At 45.3% G+C, this 16,911-nt stretch overlaps 2 protein-coding genes across 4 annotated transcripts; one reads left to right on the plus strand and one right to left on the minus strand.

The window, feature by feature from the left end:
• The first annotated feature begins 4,444 nt into the window (after positions 1 to 4,444).
• On the plus strand, positions 4,445 to 7,199 carry LOC112902608. Its single transcript, XM_025971728.1, has 2 exons — positions 4,445 to 4,465; positions 5,165 to 7,199. The coding sequence occupies exons 1-2, from the start codon at positions 4,452 to 4,454 to the stop codon at positions 7,197 to 7,199; spliced, it is 2,049 nt and encodes a 682-aa protein (XP_025827513.1). The 5' UTR covers positions 4,445 to 4,451.
• A 658-nt stretch (positions 7,200 to 7,857) lies between these two features.
• Positions 7,858 to 15,311, minus strand: LOC112903408 (filament-like plant protein). Of its 3 annotated transcripts, none has more exons than XM_025972664.1 (5): positions 14,995 to 15,311; positions 13,728 to 13,930; positions 11,688 to 12,099; positions 8,478 to 10,486; positions 7,858 to 8,340 (listed from the first exon to the last, which is right to left on the minus strand). In XM_025972664.1, the coding sequence occupies exons 2-5, from the start codon at positions 13,836 to 13,838 to the stop codon at positions 7,999 to 8,001; spliced, it is 2,874 nt and encodes a 957-aa protein (XP_025828449.1). In that variant the 5' UTR covers positions 13,839 to 13,930; positions 14,995 to 15,311; the 3' UTR covers positions 7,858 to 7,998. The 3 variants fall into 3 exon arrangements, with proteins under 3 accessions (XP_025828449.1, XP_025828450.1, XP_025828452.1); XM_025972665.1 differs by lacking the exon at positions 14,995 to 15,311 and adding an exon at positions 12,309 to 12,370 and having other exon boundaries at positions 13,728 to 13,783; XM_025972667.1 differs by lacking the exon at positions 14,995 to 15,311 and adding an exon at positions 12,309 to 12,384 and having other exon boundaries at positions 13,728 to 13,743.
• Between the last annotated feature and the right edge of the window lie 1,600 nt (positions 15,312 to 16,911).

Below are 16,911 nucleotides of genomic sequence, written 5' to 3' on the forward strand. Positions count from 1 at the left end.
AATACTATATGGCTCTGGTCTTGGCTGATTAATTAAAAATACTAGCTTATGATAATCTTACCGAAAGGGCAAGAGGGGTTGCATCGACGGGGTATAGCTCGGTCCTCTTGAGGCTTTGATACATGGTCCTTGGCTAAGGCACTTCCTCATTAGAGAGAGTTATGACCGCTTTGACTTGAAACCTTAGTGGATTGTCATAAATTAGGGAATCTTTATAAAGACCTCGTAGTGAATCCCTTGCCACTCACCTCGAAAGTGTTTAAGAGGCTAGCTACCTCGGGCAAATCGGGAGACACGAATTGTGGGTAAAATGTACAACCTCTGCAGAGTGAAAACTGATATATCAGCCGTGCTCACGGTTAAGAGCGGCTTGGACTCTCACATGATTAATGAACTTAAAGATGAATTAAATCGTGAACCATGTATATGGTTTTGGATATGCTTATGTTGTATCTCTTCTCTCTCTTTTAATGTGGGTTTTGGTATGAACTTATATCTTAGTAATCAGGTGCTAATAAAACTTGACCAACTAAAATTGCTTATCGCAGTAAGCCAGTCAGCCTTTTCTTGCTTTGGCCTTCATGTCATATAATTCCCAACACTTGCTGAGTACCAACCATAAGTGTACTCACGCTTGTTACAATTGCTGCTTAGAAGAGAAAGTTGATGTGAGGTCTCTTGAAGATGATGATGAGTTCTAGGCCTACGCAACCCCCGGTCGATTGCCTGTGAAGTTTGGAGTCTTCGTTTCCAGGATAAGCTATATAACTCTGATAATCTTTATAGTCTTTTAATTCTCTTTTCGTGATACTATTGCTGATTATTCACTGATGAAGTCACTATATGTATGGAACTTGATCCTGCCATACATAGAGTTATGCATTCGGTTTTGTCCTTAAAACCGGGTGTGACACAGCTTAAGCAAACTACTCGGTTGCGCCTGAGAAACCACTCGGTGGAAGGTAGATTTTCAACACGCAGCTCCAACGCATGGACTACTGCATTGGACATGGGCACATGGCTCAAGCGCTACCCACGTTGAGGTAGAGGGGGATGGCAGGGAGAGGAGGGGGAGGGGAGAAGAGAAGGAAATGGCTGGCCGGGGGCCCGTGGCGTCCCCCGACAGCACACCCACGAGACCAGGCGATGTGGGGGATGATGCGGCGGCCGTGGCAAGGGGAAGGGAGTCGTGGCCTGCGAACGAGGTCAGTGGGCAATGCGGCAGGCGGACGACTAGTGGTGCTGCAGGCAGAGCGAGACGCAAGGGCGACGCGCAGACGAAGGGCGGTGGCAGCGCAAGGGATGAGCAGGTTCGTGAGGATTCGCGAGCGTCGCGAGTACATGCCTTAATGGGCGGGAGAACCGTACAGACCCATATCGGACGGTCTGCGTCCCGAGTTCGGCGGATCCGACGGTCAGCGGGCTAACGGGCGAGGTGGCCCGATTCTCCACCCGAGTTTCCATCCAGATTTCATCTTAAGGAGAGGAGATTTCACAATGATTATTTAATAAAAATATTCTCAGGTGTTTTTTGCAAACTAAAAGTGTGCACATATGTAAAGGCGTTTCTTTATCAAAAGAAAAATAAAATAAAATTTTCCATGTGCTCACTCTTACCGCACCCACCCCTATAAATAATGCTATTTTACCCAGCCCTAAAAAACCATTTCTGTAGTAAAGCTTCTAGTGACTTTAGTGACAACCAAGTATTTTCAGCAAGTGGAATTGCAATATTGCATGTTCTTCCTGATCAGACTTGCGGAAGAATGGAGTAAGCAACCCATATTGTCTTGTGTGTGCCTACGTCTTAAAAATAGGGCTGAAACCTGCTCAGCTCTGGGCATGGACTACATCAGAGTTTGCTGTACAACTTGATTGACAATCTAGATTACAACAACCTGAGAATATCTATAACTATATTGTTACAAGATATTCATAACCTATGTATCTAATATCCCCAATACTTCCTAGCGATGCATGTATACCCTAAGCTAAGTTAAAATTAATTTCCAAAGATAGCCAACGAAGCAAAGAGTGCTTCAAAAGAAGAATCACCTGGAACATGCAAGAACTGATTCCACAGCACATTATTATTAGAGAAGCAGAGATCAATGCCATGCGCTGTAGACAAGCAAAGGGACGAGAATCTAATCCTCAACCTTTCCGTTCGAATTTAGCAAAGAATCATTTGTCCAAGTACTCGATGCACTGTAGGAAAAAATGGATTGAACGGTTAAAGCACGCTATTTCTTTAAGAAAGACTAAGTATGTACGAATGGGCTGTATATTTTCTTAAATAAAAAGTGGCGTGGCTGTACATCAGTTACAGATTCAAAATTCTATTTACTATAAATAGTGGAATGTTTATTGTCGCACAAGTTTAGCAAACATCGAGGTTTAGCACAAGTTAATCCTATTTACTCCCTCCATGTTTTCTCCATCTCAACTGATCTTTTTGCAAGGATTGTGCCTATGCGGCTATGCTATGAAACTGATCCCTTTAGAACATGTTTTCTCCATGAAATTGGAACATGCAAGAACTAATTCCACACCCAGTGTGGTCGAAGGCTCAGCAAAATCTAGGACCACATTAAAGTAGAGAAGCATGCGCCGAAGACAAGCAAAAGGACGAGAAATCTTATCGCTAATCTCTCCACTACTAGAAAAATGAGCTTTCCACGCGCACGTCAGTACCGGTTAACTTTTGATCCGATACTAAAGTTGCTACGGAGCCATTTTAGTACCGGGTCCAAATTTGAAAGCCTCTAGAGCTATTTTAGTACCGGATCATAACAGCATACAATACTAAATATCACCTTTTAGTACTGGTTGGTGTCTTGACCCGGTATTAAAATGGCCGAGCCATTTAGTACCGGTCAATAATACCACCCGGTACTAAAGGGTGATATTTAGTACCGGGTGGTGTTATTAACCGGTACTCAATGGTCCTCCACAGGTTACTTCAAAAGGAAAACATCTCCCATTTAGTCACATGTGATGTGTAGGTGGGATAGTAACGAAGCTACACACGAGGCTAAAGGTTGTGGGTTTGAATCCTCGCGGCCGCACATGTGTATTTACACGTGAAAAATTCACGTGATTTGTGACCGGGTGTAATCACATGCATGCGCATTTGTGCGGGCCTCCCGACGTTTGGTAATATTTTTTCATTTTTGCTAAACATAATTATATTTGTAACCATGAAAGTGTCATGACTGTATTTAATTCATCATCAGCACCGTCTCTAATCAGGCCCTATCAAAATAATTGATCTATATCATGTCTTTCTTGACTTTCCCTAAGTTTTTTTTATTAAAGAGGCAATTTCTAGTCCTTAGTGGGAACAAAATAGAGGTGATTTAGATCATGCTAATTCTTTATATTTACTTGCTAGGTATCCCTGTGTTGCAAAGGAACAGAAAGCATGTGCTCTCTACATTTGACAATTTTAACATTCTTGTCTATGGCCAGAATATATGCTAATTTTTTTATAGAGGTCTTTTATGGTACACAATACTGATCTATACTAGTGTTTGAAAAGGACTAGTATATAAACATCCAACGGTTCATATTAATTGTATACTAGTGAAAAGTTCAGTAGTAGTATAGATAGTGTACGTGAGTAGTATAGGTAGTATAAGGGTACTATAGAAAAAATATTAATAACATCAGGATTCATTTTATTTGGACTATATATCTTTCTAATTCCATATCTTCATTTTCATTTATAATTGAAAAATAATTATAAAATTACCCTTAATTGAATGAAGGGTTAGATCTCATCTATACTATATATCACTAAGTGGTAGCATCTTTTTTATAACATTCCTTATAAATATGTACTTTCTTTATAAAATAAGCAGACCGGTAGCACTATAGAAGTCTATTACAATAATATATATATGTTTTGAGGATGATAGCTGGGCCTATGGTCGGCCAAATTTGAATGACCCCCTGTGCTATGAATTTGTTCCTTTTGTTTTGGCATCTTTTTGCATCTCACCTTATCTTTTTTGCATGAATTGCGCCTGTGCTACGAATTTGTTCCTTTTGTTTTGGCATTGCTTTGAGTATAAGCAGGACATGTAAACGATAGAAATAAGGATGGAATTAATTAAATAATTATGTTTGAACGGAGAGATGATGCTATATATGTTACCGTTACTTTGGCATTTGTTTTGTCATAGTATGCAGACTACACATGCTGAGATGCCGACTTGCTCTCCAACGAAGCAACCATCTTTATTTTGTCCCCCAAACGCCCACTTGCCCTGTTGCTCTCCATGTAAGAAAGCATCCTGCTTGTACCCAAAACTTGGCATTTACTCTCAGTGTCTGTATATTTAAATGTGCGTGCAGTAAGGCAACACCACACATGTCTATCCACATACTTGAGTGCAATAATGAGGCCAATAATAAGAAATGTTGACCAAGTTGGAGGGGGGAATTTGATGGAAAACTATAGGTAATAACATGATTAAACAATTCTCGCTTTCATTCTGTTTTTCAAAATACTTTTTATGATTCTAAGGTTGCTCCCATTATCTTTTGTTGTTTAATATTTATTCGGTTCGCAATTTAACTCGGAACACTACACTGCGTGAGATAATTGTTTCTCTTTGATCTGGCATTGGCCTTCGTCTGATACCTATCATGCCTATCTGCATATATATCATATAGCTGGCTGTCGGACCCTGCATGCGGGTTGAATTGAAATACTTAAGTTGTGCTGAATACTACATACTTTAGTTGGCAATCTTCTTCGTGTAAATTTAGCAGCAGAATGGGCGTCTGAAACATTCGTTTGCTAATTCGTAGACAACAGATAGTATGTCCCGAAACTGAATAATCGACATGCAGAGGGATCAATGGATCATTTTCATAGGTTAAGCCGAGAGTTTCTGTCAGTTCTTCGTGTAAGTTTAGATACACGGTGTAAGAACGGCTCCAATGGCTGGCTACGACATAGCCAGCTAACTAGGATTGCTGCCTATGTGACACCACTCTATACCTATAGAGGGACACAATGACACATGCCTAGCTCACTTTTTACGATTGCAGCAGTAATGTGAATCGTTTCACTATACATTGTTAACATTTGTCGACTGGAAAATCACTTGAAGTATCTCCGAGTGGGTTATGATTGTTTTTATTTCTTGGTCAGCTTGGAGGATATCAAGGAGCTCTGGAATGATTGGGAGATCCAATCCCTGATACTCGTAAGCTTCGGCCTTCAAGTCTTCCTCTTCTTGGCAGCCGACGTGCGGCGGCACTGCGTATCGCTCATCCCTAGCCGGCTCCTATGGCTGGCCTACATGACGGCCGACTCGGTCGCCGTCTTCGCCCTCGGCCACCTCGCCGTCGGCGCGAGCGCGCCGCGCCACCAGCTCCTCCTCTTCTGGGCGCCCTTCGTGCTCCTCCACCTGGGTGGCCAGGACACCATCACAGCCTTCGCCATACAGGACAACGAGCTGTGGCGGCGCCACCTGCTGGTGCTGGTCAACCAGGCGGCGGTCGCCAGCTACGTCGTCTCCAGGTCGTCCTGGCCGGACCGGCGGCTCCTGGCCGCCACGGTGCTCATGTTCCTCTGTGGCCTCTTCAAGTACGGCGAGCGCACCTGGTGCCTCTTCTCGGCGAGGCCGGAGGGCATTCGAAAGCACTCCTTGGATTCACTGGAAACCTACGCCGCCATGGCAGGCGAAGATCGAACTATAGTGAGTCGTGAGGCCAAGACCCCCGAGGAAGAACTGGAAAAAAGAATCAAGAAGATGCTTGACGCCCATGGGAGGCGACCTCCGGCTCTAGAGGCAGAGACGACATTGGTATCGGATGCTCTGGCCAATGATCTGAACACCATTGCAGGTGCTGATGCTCTACCAGACCTGCTCCAAGGTCTCAGGTCCAACCCACACCGCATCGGGGCCTACCACTACGTCGCAGCACTTCTTTCCAATTGCTACGACAGCCTCTACACTAAGGGTGGGCTTCGAGGCTTCTGGATCGAGGGCCTCAGAGAATGCCTGGCGTACAACGGCACCCAAGACAAAATCTTTTTTCTTCTTTTCCTGTCGGCCTTGCTCTTCCCGTCTCTTTCGATGTCGGCGACGCTGGTGCTCTTCGTGCACACCGACAAGCACCAACTCTACAGCAGGGTTGATGTCGTCGTCTCCTACGTTTTGCTCGTAGGGGCAATCGTCCTGGAGGTCGCGTCTCTAGCCGTGTCCATTCTTTCACACTCTGAATCTGGTGCAGACAAGTGCATCCATCACCTTCCAGGGCGTAGGAAGCAGTGGTCTAAGGCTCTGGCCCAGTACAACCTGATGGAAGTATGCAATATAGAAGCTCATGCAAGAACGTCGTCTGTGCCAATGTGGATCCGCAAGCTCTGGGTCAAGCTCCTCGGCGACAAGACAGTGACACACATCAAAATCACTGAAGATCTCATGATGCTTGTCCTCGACAAGCTGCTGGAATTCGGAAGCCACAAAAAAGATTGGTCCTTTGCCAGCTCCCGTGGCCAGTCAGCTCTGGCAGAAATCTTTTCAACTGCAACTGCAACTGCGATGCATGAGAGCATCCACGACGTGGATTTCCCAACAAGCGTCCTGACCTGGCACATTGCAACAGACATCTGCTACCTACTCGACGACCAAGCTGAAGATGATGATGATTCTGATCCAGTGAACAAGGGGAAGGCCAGGAAGCTCTCAAACTACATCATGTACCTCATCTTTGAGTGCAGGGTGATGCTCACAACCAACTCCAAGCTCGTACACAAGGCGACCATGGAGGACATGGAGAAAGCTCTTGGGGATAAGGTCCTTCCAAGCAACGAGGCAATCAAGATGGTGCATGATGAGGCAAACAAAGGACAGCATCACCCAGCCAACAATTCTGCCTCCAGCGGTGGCCACCAACCGGTAACTCAGCTGCAACTTCTGAAGAACAATATAGAAGCTCTCCGTTCACGGGTGCCTTGTGCCTGTGCGGTGGCCGACGAGCTGGCTGCCATCCCCGGTGGCCGCCGCGCGCGCTGGGGTCTCATCTCCGCCGTGTGGCTGGAGATGCTCTACTACATCGCGCCTCGTTGCGGAGGCGACTTCCATGCCGACCATCTCCGCACCGGAGGGGAGTTCGTCACGCATGTCCTGGTCCTCATGCATCAACTTGGGCCTTTCCTACCACCCCCAGGTGCTTAATTAGCTTCTTGATCAGTCATGTTGTGATGGTTGTAATAAGTTCTGAAATGTGTACTACCAAGTGTGTGTGCGCGCGCGCTTAAGGAAAAGAAACAGAACATCTGTATGATGCATTTAGCTGATTTGTGGTCGTTGTACAATTTTACAAGGCCACACATGAGTGTACTATGATTTTATTGTTATAATAAAATTGACCTACATGTGTGTGTTCACCATCCATCTGTACATGCACTCATGGTTTAGGTACTTTCAACAGTTTATGCACATTGATAGATAAAAACAAATGGCCCCCTTTGGTACAGCTTCGTCTTCAGCAGCTTCTTCACCGGCTGCTGATGAAGCTGTACCAAACTCAAGATGTCTTCAGTCATTTTGATTTCCAAGCTTGAAAAAACGGTTTTTCTTTCACTACTGCCGTGCAAACGGGCCTCCGATTCAGTTCCAGCCCAACTGCGAAAACAAAAGGCTGAAATGGATTTGGCCCAATTCAATTCCACTAATCCGGGCCCAATACTAAGAACCAGACGGACCCTTACATTTCATCTCATCTCATCTCATCTCACAGACTAAATTTGCCACAAATCTGCAGCACTAGTAGTACCAGAGAGGCAGACAGCAATCAGTGGGCACTATAAGGCAGCAGTAACACAAATAAAACAACACAAACGAGGAGAAATAGATGACCAAAAACGTAAGCAACCATCAGGTTCTGTAAATGTACACCGATCTACCATCAGGTAACGACTGATATCATCAACGAAATGTCAATAATTTATGCACAATCCTCTCATCAGATTCTTCACTTTTTTGTTTTGCTCAAGTAGCTACTAAGAGACGCCAGACTCCCCGAAAACACCGGGGATCCCGAGGGTGGGGACGAGGATGGATTCAGCTGAATCGGCGAAAAGCAGCTCCCATTCCTCCTTGGAAGACCCGGTTCGTACAACCCATCAGCCATGTCTGCAGAGAGCAGGTCATCGTCGCCATCCCTGAAGTCAAGGTGTGTGTCCCTGGGTTCCAGATTTTCAGCATCAGACGCCACACCATCCAGATCAGTTAGTGATTTCAGCTGGCGACCAAGGTTAGCGATGGTCTTTTGGCACTCCGCGAGCTTCCCAGCAGCACCAGTTAGCTCTTTCTCCTGGGACAACGTTAAGAATCGGTAATTAGAAAGTTGTGACTTCTTAGTTTTAATTGTAGGCCTAAAGAAAAATATTTGTGTGGGTTTTGGATGATACGTTCAGAATTCAAACTAGATGTAGTAAGACATAGCTATACCTGCTTGACCTTCAGGTCACCGTTTGAGTTAGCAAGATGCCAAAGCTTCGCCTCTCGGCTGTCCCTGGACAGCTGAGCCTCCAGCTTGCGGCATTTGGCTTCATACTCTTCTGACAGAAGCTTCTCCTGCTCAACCTTCCCTTGCAGCAGGCTCACCTTGTTTCTCAGTTTTGTGAGTTCCAGATTTGCTGCTTCAAGTTGACCCTCCATTGACTTTCTCCGGGACACTGCATCCTCTGATTTAGCTGTAAATTCTACAAGCAATGAGGTCTGGTCCTTAAGCCTTACTTCCAATGACGAAACCTTCTCCCGGAGCTTCATGGTCTCCTGGTGTGAAGACTCAAGTTCAGACTCCAACACCTTCCTGATGCCTTCCACTGCCTCTAGTTGCATCTGGAGGTCTGAAGAATATGCCTTCTCTTTTGTAGCATCGTGCTCCAACTCATTCACTGTCCTGTGCAGTTTTGCAACTTCTGAGTTCACTACCTGTAATTGCGCTTCTAATGACTCTTTAGAACACACTGAAGAAAGTGATCTCTCTGACTCAACCTTCATGGTCTCTACCTGTTTCTCAAGTTCTTCATGAGATGCCTTCTCTTTCTGCACCTCACTCTCCAAAATTTGCACAATCCCTTTCAGTTTCCCAATCTCTGTGTTTGCAGACTGCAGTTGTGCCTCTAATGATTCTTTACATGCCTCTGCCGTGTCTGCATTTGCTTTGTGCTTCATCAAAAGAGTTCTCTCTGCGTCAATCTTCTCTTCCAAGGAAACCACTGTCTTGCGAAGATCTGCAGCCTCAGCAGAAATTACCTCTAACTGCAGTTCCAACTCCTTCCTGTTTACCTTTTCTTCCAGTGACGCCACCATCAGCTGGAGCTCCGCAACTTGTGCAGACTTGGACTCCAATTGCAATGCCAAATCTTTCCTCTCACCATCCAGTTGTTCCGCTTGTCCCAAAGCAGCATGTTTGGACTCGTTTGCCAAGTCCAACTGCATCTGCAGATCAATCAACTTGTTGTTGGCCACCATTAGAGCATCACATGATGTGCCAAGATGATCTCTGGCATCTGCAAGGGCCATTTCAAGCTCCCTTTTCTCAACTTCAATCTTCTCAACCTTTTCATGCAAATCTGCCACCTGACTCAGCAATGACTCAGTTTCAACTTTTGATGATTGATCTCTAGTTACAACCTGGTCAGAATCAGTTTCAGCCCCGAAGCTAGAGCCTACGCAGTCTACTTCAGGCAAAGCAGCCAGCTTTTCCATCTCGAGGAAATCATCCATCAGGTCAATCTCAACAGGATTGTTCACAAGATTTCCTGTGCCTGAGCTTCCATTCTTGAATTGGTCAAGCTCAGCCATCAGAGCTGATGCCCACGAATCACAATTTTTCGCTTCATTGTCAGCAACTAGCATGCGCTCCCCACTGTCAGACTGACTGTCGCTCTGAGATTCCATGCAAGCACTATTGGCTATAGGCCTAGAATCATTGGTCAAGGACGTTCTCCGTGTTAGATAACGCAACTTAAGGCATTCTGCCTCAACTCTTGTAATCTTTTTCACACTTTCCAGGTGAAGTTTGCTTGCTGTCTCTGCTGCTTGGTTGCTCAGGTCCCTTTCCCGTGCAAGTATCTTCAGATCCTTCGACAGTGTGAGTAGCTCAACCTTGAGGTCTTTGTTCTCTTTCTCCACTATTTGAAGCTTTTCCTGCAGATCACGCTGGGCATGCACGGTAGTAGCTTCTACTTTGGTGGCTTCCAGCTGCTTACTCAGTTCGGCAATATGGTTCTGGAGCTCAGACTTCTCAGACTCCAATTCTTTAGACTTCTTGGCAACTGCATCACGGATCTTCTTGTCTTGTTCTTCTCGTGCCTGGCGAAGCTGCCTTACACATTCTTTAAGGGCATCATCTAGGTGGCTGATCTGATCCTCCAGAGAGGTGTTCTTCTGAGATGCAGTTTCAAGTAATTGCTTCAGGGAAGCAACTTCAGCTTCAGCTTGTTCCCAACCTACAAATAAAGAAAAATATAAATTCACTACAGTACTAGAATCAAAGGGGGGGAAAACCCTTGTTGGTAGCATTTTGGCCCTGTTTGGCACAGCTGAAACTTATTCAGAAGCCAGCTGGTGGCTAGCTGGCCCGAGAAGCAGCTGGTTAAAGAAGCAGCTGGTCACTGGCCCTGTTTGGCACAGCTGAAACTTGTTCATAAATTATTAACAATTAATATATCATAAAATTAATTATAAATTACTCTTAAATAAGATAATGATACAATTAATCATGCAATTAAGAGCCGGTGGGGGGGGGGGCGGGGGCCGGCGCCGGGCGCGGGGGCGGAGGCAGGCGCGGGGCCGGGCGGAGGCCGCGCGGGGGCGGAGGCCTGGCGGAGGCCGGCGCAGGGCGGCGCCGGGCGCGGGGGCGGGGGCGGGCGCGGGGAGCGGAGGCAGGCGCGGGGGCGGGGGCCGGCGCAGGGCGGCGCAGGGCGCGGGGACGGGGGCCGGCGCCGGGCGCGGGGGCGGAGGCGGGCGTGGGGCCGGGCGGAGGCCGCGCGGGGGCGGAGGCCGGGCGGAGGCCGGCGCAGGGCGGCGCCGGGCGCGGGGGCGGGGGCGGGCGCGGGGAGCGGGGGCCGGCGCGAGGCGCGGGGGGCGGGGGCCGGCGCCGGGGGCGGGGGCGGAGGCGGAGGCGCCGGGGGCGGGGGGCGGAGGCGGAGGCGCCGGGGCTCCGCCGGGGCCGGGGGCGGGGGTCGCGCGGGGGGCCGGCGCAGGGGCGGCGCGCGGGGACTGGCGCGGGGGCGGCGCGAGGGTCGCGCGGGGGGCCGGCGGGGGCGGCGCGGGGAAGACACGGGTGGAGGATAAGCGCGATAAGCTGCTCGGGTCCGGCTGCGGGAGGAAGCGCGGATAGAAGAGGGCCTTCCACAAGCGCTGCTCGCGGAAGCTGGCCGGAAGCGGACCGTTTGGCTATCTCACAGCTTAAAATTGTCCAGAAGCTGCCCTACAAGCGGCGCCAAACAGGCCCTTTAAACTTCACCTTAAGCAGGTACTGAACAAATAAGTCAAATGCATTTGATCTTTTTTCAATCAAGTTGACTTCATCACATGTAAAATTGGTTCTACAGAACGAAAAGGCACTACTGAGTAAACCTATGTATGGAGTCACTCAAACAGTCAAACTGCAAAATTTATTAAGTCCAACTGGAAAGAATAAATTACCTGCAACAGCCTCTTCTGCAACTCTTGTGTGCTGCTTTACCAAGTCCTCTTTCACATTGATAGTCAAAAGAGCAGCAGAAAGTTTCTCATTCAGACTCTTTATAGAATCCTGGACATCATCGTCCCTAATTTTTGGGGACACTTTCTCATTCAAACTCTTTACAGAATCCTGAAAATCACCATCTCGAACATTTGGGGATACCTCTGGCTGTGGAGATTGGCACACCTCTGGCTGCGGTGACTGGCCATTCTGTGGAGAAGAGTCATTTAAGATAGTTGCCAACAACAGCTTCTCATTCAATGATTTTGCTGGTTCAGCTTCTTGAGTCTCATCATCGGTCATAATCCTTGAAGAAACTTCAGGTGAATGACTATGATTTGGGGAAGAAATACTGGAAACAGGTTTGACTTCCTGATTTTCCAGAACAAACAAAATGAAAATGTTTAGAGCAAAGCAGTTGTCAAATAATCCAAAATTATCAAATAGTCTACAAAGGAAGCAAGTAACATAATGAACACATAGGATAAGCTAGACAGGTCCCTAAAACTTCTCTCTTTTTTAAATCTGAGATAGACAACCATAATAATCAGCCCTGTCCTGAAAACCCTAAGCAGAACTACCTGAGTGAAAAGTCCGCTTGGGATCAAATGCACAACCACCAGTTAGCTTCACCAGTAGGATACTGAACAATTGAATCTACAAGTTTATATTTTTTACAAATTTAGATATATCATTTGGACAGAATCCAAGTACAGAAAACTCTAGAGAAGTGCCAAACTTGGTTATATATGTATTTTAAAGATAAGAAAGATAAATTGGCCAAAAATGTATATGTGCGTACAATTCAAGAGTCAAGAAGCGTAAAACTCTAAACTGAAATGCTAGAATTAAGTAGCATGGCTATATTAACTTGAGAATCAAACTATTCAACAGGAACTCTGGACAACACATCTCAACGTCACAGTAATTCAGATCAGATTGCATGACAGTAACATCTCAATCCTAGATTCTTTCATAGGTTAGAATAATGCATCACTATCACCATTCCTAGCATAACATCTTTATCCCATTTGCATCAGTAAAAAAAAAGATACCAACTGCAATATTCTCAGAGGAATAAAATATTCGGAAACCTTATTTCAAGAACCTGAACGGATCCAAATTTCACTTGGACCCGGAGCTAAGGCTAGGTTCTAACACTCTATATGGCAAAAGTAGCACCAAAGGCAGAACAAAAGCAAGAAGAAAGCTAGTGTATCAACTATACCTAACGCAAGCAAAAGCATCTAAATTCTTAGGAAAAGTCCAAAGTGCAGCCTATGTATTGTTGCAATGTCACAAATATGTTGCTTAAGAACATCAAGCTTTGCTCAACCCACCACTTATTTTTGTACTAAAGAGGGAAACAAAAGCCAGATAACGAGGTTAAAAAGAAAAGCATTGAAATTTCTAGTTCTATCGATATCCTACTTGCTGCCAAATGACCATAAGAAAAACATTTTTCATGATGTTTTTTTAAAAGAAAAATTGTTCCAATAGCCATAGGAACAGGAAATATCATACACAGATCCAACTACAACAATATCTTCCTATGTGACATTCAATAAAATGTTGAAACCCTCTTTCCAATCATTGTCATAAGTATGACAATAGCATCTCCGAGCTGTACTAGCACATTAAGCAAGTACTGTCATTATCTAAAAAAGTGATAAGTAGTACCATATGAATTATGAACCTATCATGTCACAACACCAACAGGTCAAACTACAAGCCTGCATGCTTCATTAATCTGTCTAAGGCAAGCAAAAATGACATCTTGCCTAGAGATGCCAATGGCGACTCTCATGTTCATTTTAATTAAAAGGACCTAAATCAGAAAAGCTGCCATTCCAAAATCTGAAAAGAACGCCTGAACAACCACCAACTCATGATTTTCAAACTGCAGATAAGTCTACATTTATTGGAGCGGACACATCACTAACATGCAGAGATTAAGAAACAAATTCCCTTCAAAAAAAAGTTAACAGATGGAGCAGAACCTGATCATCGAAGTAAGGCTCAGAGTGTGATGACGCAGAACCAGAGCTATCACTCTCCCCAGGGCTCTTATCTGACGACTTGCGCTTCCACAGCCAACTCCGGCGATCCATCTCCCAACCACCAGACCATTCAAAGCAGCAACTGGGATTCCATTGGATCCTCCACCAGCACAATGTCCAAAAGCAGGGTCCAGATATCAACACTGAAAATAAAGAGATAATCTACTCAATACACGCCACATTGCAGAGTAGTACCGCAAAACTGAATATGATGTGGTAAAAAAGTTACTCAAGAACATGAAAAATTTAAGGACATAATTACCCAATTCTTTACAATGCAAGTCCGCACCAACACAAGATTATTTTCTACTGGATTAACATGGAGAGATACAGGTCGACACAGAAGGACTTCAGCAATCGATTAGCGCTTCAGAAACCGAGAAAAAGTACAAGCAAACATTCTTTCTGCAAACCCCTGCTATGTTGAAATTAATCTTGCCGCAAAAAAATGTTGAAACTAATCAGACATAGAAATCCATTCTGCCTTTGGGAAAACTCTGCTCCAGAAAAGAGAGAAGAAAATCCTTTTGTAGAAGAACACCTCAGAGATCGAAAGTAGGTAGTAATTCCACCTAAACCCCTGAATCCTGTAGCACGGTAACTGCAAGAACCAACCGGCACAATGCAGCGGAGGGATGAGGCAGTCAGGCCCCAAAACCCGCCGAAGAAATCAAATCGAAACCACTCGGCATGCGAAAGGAAGAAATCCCCAAGAATCCGGAGGAAAGAACCGGATTTCAAGGCGATGGGAACCCGCTCTCATCCATCCATCATCAAATCTCCTCGAAATCCCATATCGGAGACAGAATGCAGACCAGAACCCCAACAAAAATCTCCAAGAGGAAGGAACAGGAGAACATCTCTAGCACCCACAACCAAAAATCAGAAGCAAAAAAAAACATTCAAGATTCAAGAGAACGAGGGCAAAGAAAACCGAAACGGGGCGCATTAATACCTGCGACCACACAACCAATGTGGGGGAAACTGCAACAGTCACAAGAACCGCGTGGAACCCCAGACAAAAAGCTTTGGTTTTTACTGCTGGCCTGGTACTACTGCTACAACTTCTTTCAATCTTTCTTCCCTTTCCCCATGTTCGTGGAGGGAAACCAGATGGGACGCAAGAACAGCACCCACATTGCCCGCCCCAACCCCCCCAACCACGAGCACAAGCACAGATCGAAGCACACACATGGCGAGCGCGTACCAGATTAGCGGCGCGGCGCTGGCGCCGGCGCCACCGCGGTGGGTTGGAAGAAAGGCCGCCGCGGCTTGGGGCGCGAGGAGCAGGAGCGCAGAAGAGAAATCAGTCGCCCCCGCAACCGCAAGAATCCAGGCCGGCCCGGGCTTTCCTTTTCCTCTTTTCTCCTTTGCGCTCTCACCAACTCGCTTTCTCTTTCCCGCCCAGGCAGCTCGAACAAGCCAGGGAGATGGGTCTCCTTTGCCTCCCTCGTCTCCCTCCAGGCCTTCCTCCACCCACGCTAGAGGTTGCAGAGGCTACAAAGCATAGACTTTTCTTTCACACCTCACAGTGTCAAGTGTAGTGGAAGTGCTGGTGCTGCTACTGTTAACTGTACTGCTAACCCTTGCGGTCTTTGACCAGGGCCTTGTTTAGATTGCAACAAAGTTGCAATAGTGACACTGTAGCGCTTTCGTTTGTATTTGACAAATTTTATCTAATTATGGACTAATTAGGCTCAAAAGATTCGTCTCGTGACGTACAATTAAACTGTGCAATTAGTTATTTTTTTTACATATATTTACTGGTTCATGCATGTATCCTAAAATTGATGTGACGGAGAGAGAGTGTAAAAATTTGGAATTTGGAGTGCATCTAAACGGGGCCCAGATGTAACTACTGGTACTACTGAAATAATACCAGTAGCAGGCAGCTGTATTTGATTTGATTCAATCCGCTAGAACAGTGCCTGAAAACGACGAATGAATGGGATGGATGGGGCTTTTACTTTTGAGTTCCTCGTTCTCCTGGGACGGATTCATTATTTGTTTTGGGCCTGTTTAGTTCCTGCCGAAAAACGGAAAAAACCCGTAAACGCAAAGATGCCAAAGGAATCTTACTAATTTGAAGTACTAAATGAATTCTATTTACAAAACTTTTTGCATGGATGGGCTGTAAATCGCGAGACGAATCTAATGAGCCTACTTAATCCATGTTTGCAACAGTGATGCTACAGTAACCATCCGCTAATTATTGCTTAATCATGGATTAATTAGCACCATTAGATTCGTCTCGTGATTTACAACCCATCCATGCAAAAAGTTTTGTAAATAGACTTCATTTAGTACTTCAAATTGGTAAGATTCCTTTGCAAAAATTTTTTTTACGTTTTTGCGTCCTGATCTAAACAGGCCCTTTGTTTGTGTTGAGCGGACAGAACCTCCTCGGTGAGGGAGATTTGTTTTTTTATTTTTTTTGTTTCTTCCTATACGGTGGGGCCCGCCGCCGCGTTGGGACCCGCGAGATCACGCCGCGTAGGTTTCCCCGTTGGATTTGGATGGGGTACCAAGGAGCATGTACACAAACATTTTTCTTCAGTTAAAATCTTTGATGATAAAGATGGAACTCTCTTTCGCTATTCTAATAAATGTACTATTTCGTTAAAATAATTGCTAAGGTATTTTTTTCCTTCAGTTTCATTTAGCATACGTTGCACATTGTAGATCACTGCAACCACAGATGTTTTCCTTCGGTTAAAATCTTTGATGAAAAAGATGGAACTCTCTTTTGCTATTTTAATAAGATGTACTATTTTGTTAAAATAATTACAGAGGTATTTTTTCCTTCAGTTTCATTTAGCAATGTTGCACATTGTAGATCACTACAACCATACACAGGGAAATGCAATGGTCTCCTCCACTGAGTCGGATCCTTCATATCGAAAGTAATTGCGTTTTTACGATGCCATGTAGTCAACTTGTTTAAAATCATAATACCTCTTTAAATATTTTATTCTTATTGAACTTGTTATAAATTATCGTTATTTTTATAGGTTTTATACTAATCAATGGTCAAACTGGTTTCTTAGTTGCTATTAGTATGTCTGTTATTTGCGACCAGATCAAGTACTCTTTAAGCATTTCATTTGTACCTTTGTTTTTCTCT

Source organism: Panicum hallii, chromosome 8 (genome assembly GCF_002211085.1).
Source record: "Panicum hallii strain FIL2 chromosome 8, PHallii_v3.1, whole genome shotgun sequence".
NCBI classification, from domain to species: domain Eukaryota; kingdom Viridiplantae; phylum Streptophyta; class Magnoliopsida; order Poales; family Poaceae; genus Panicum; species Panicum hallii.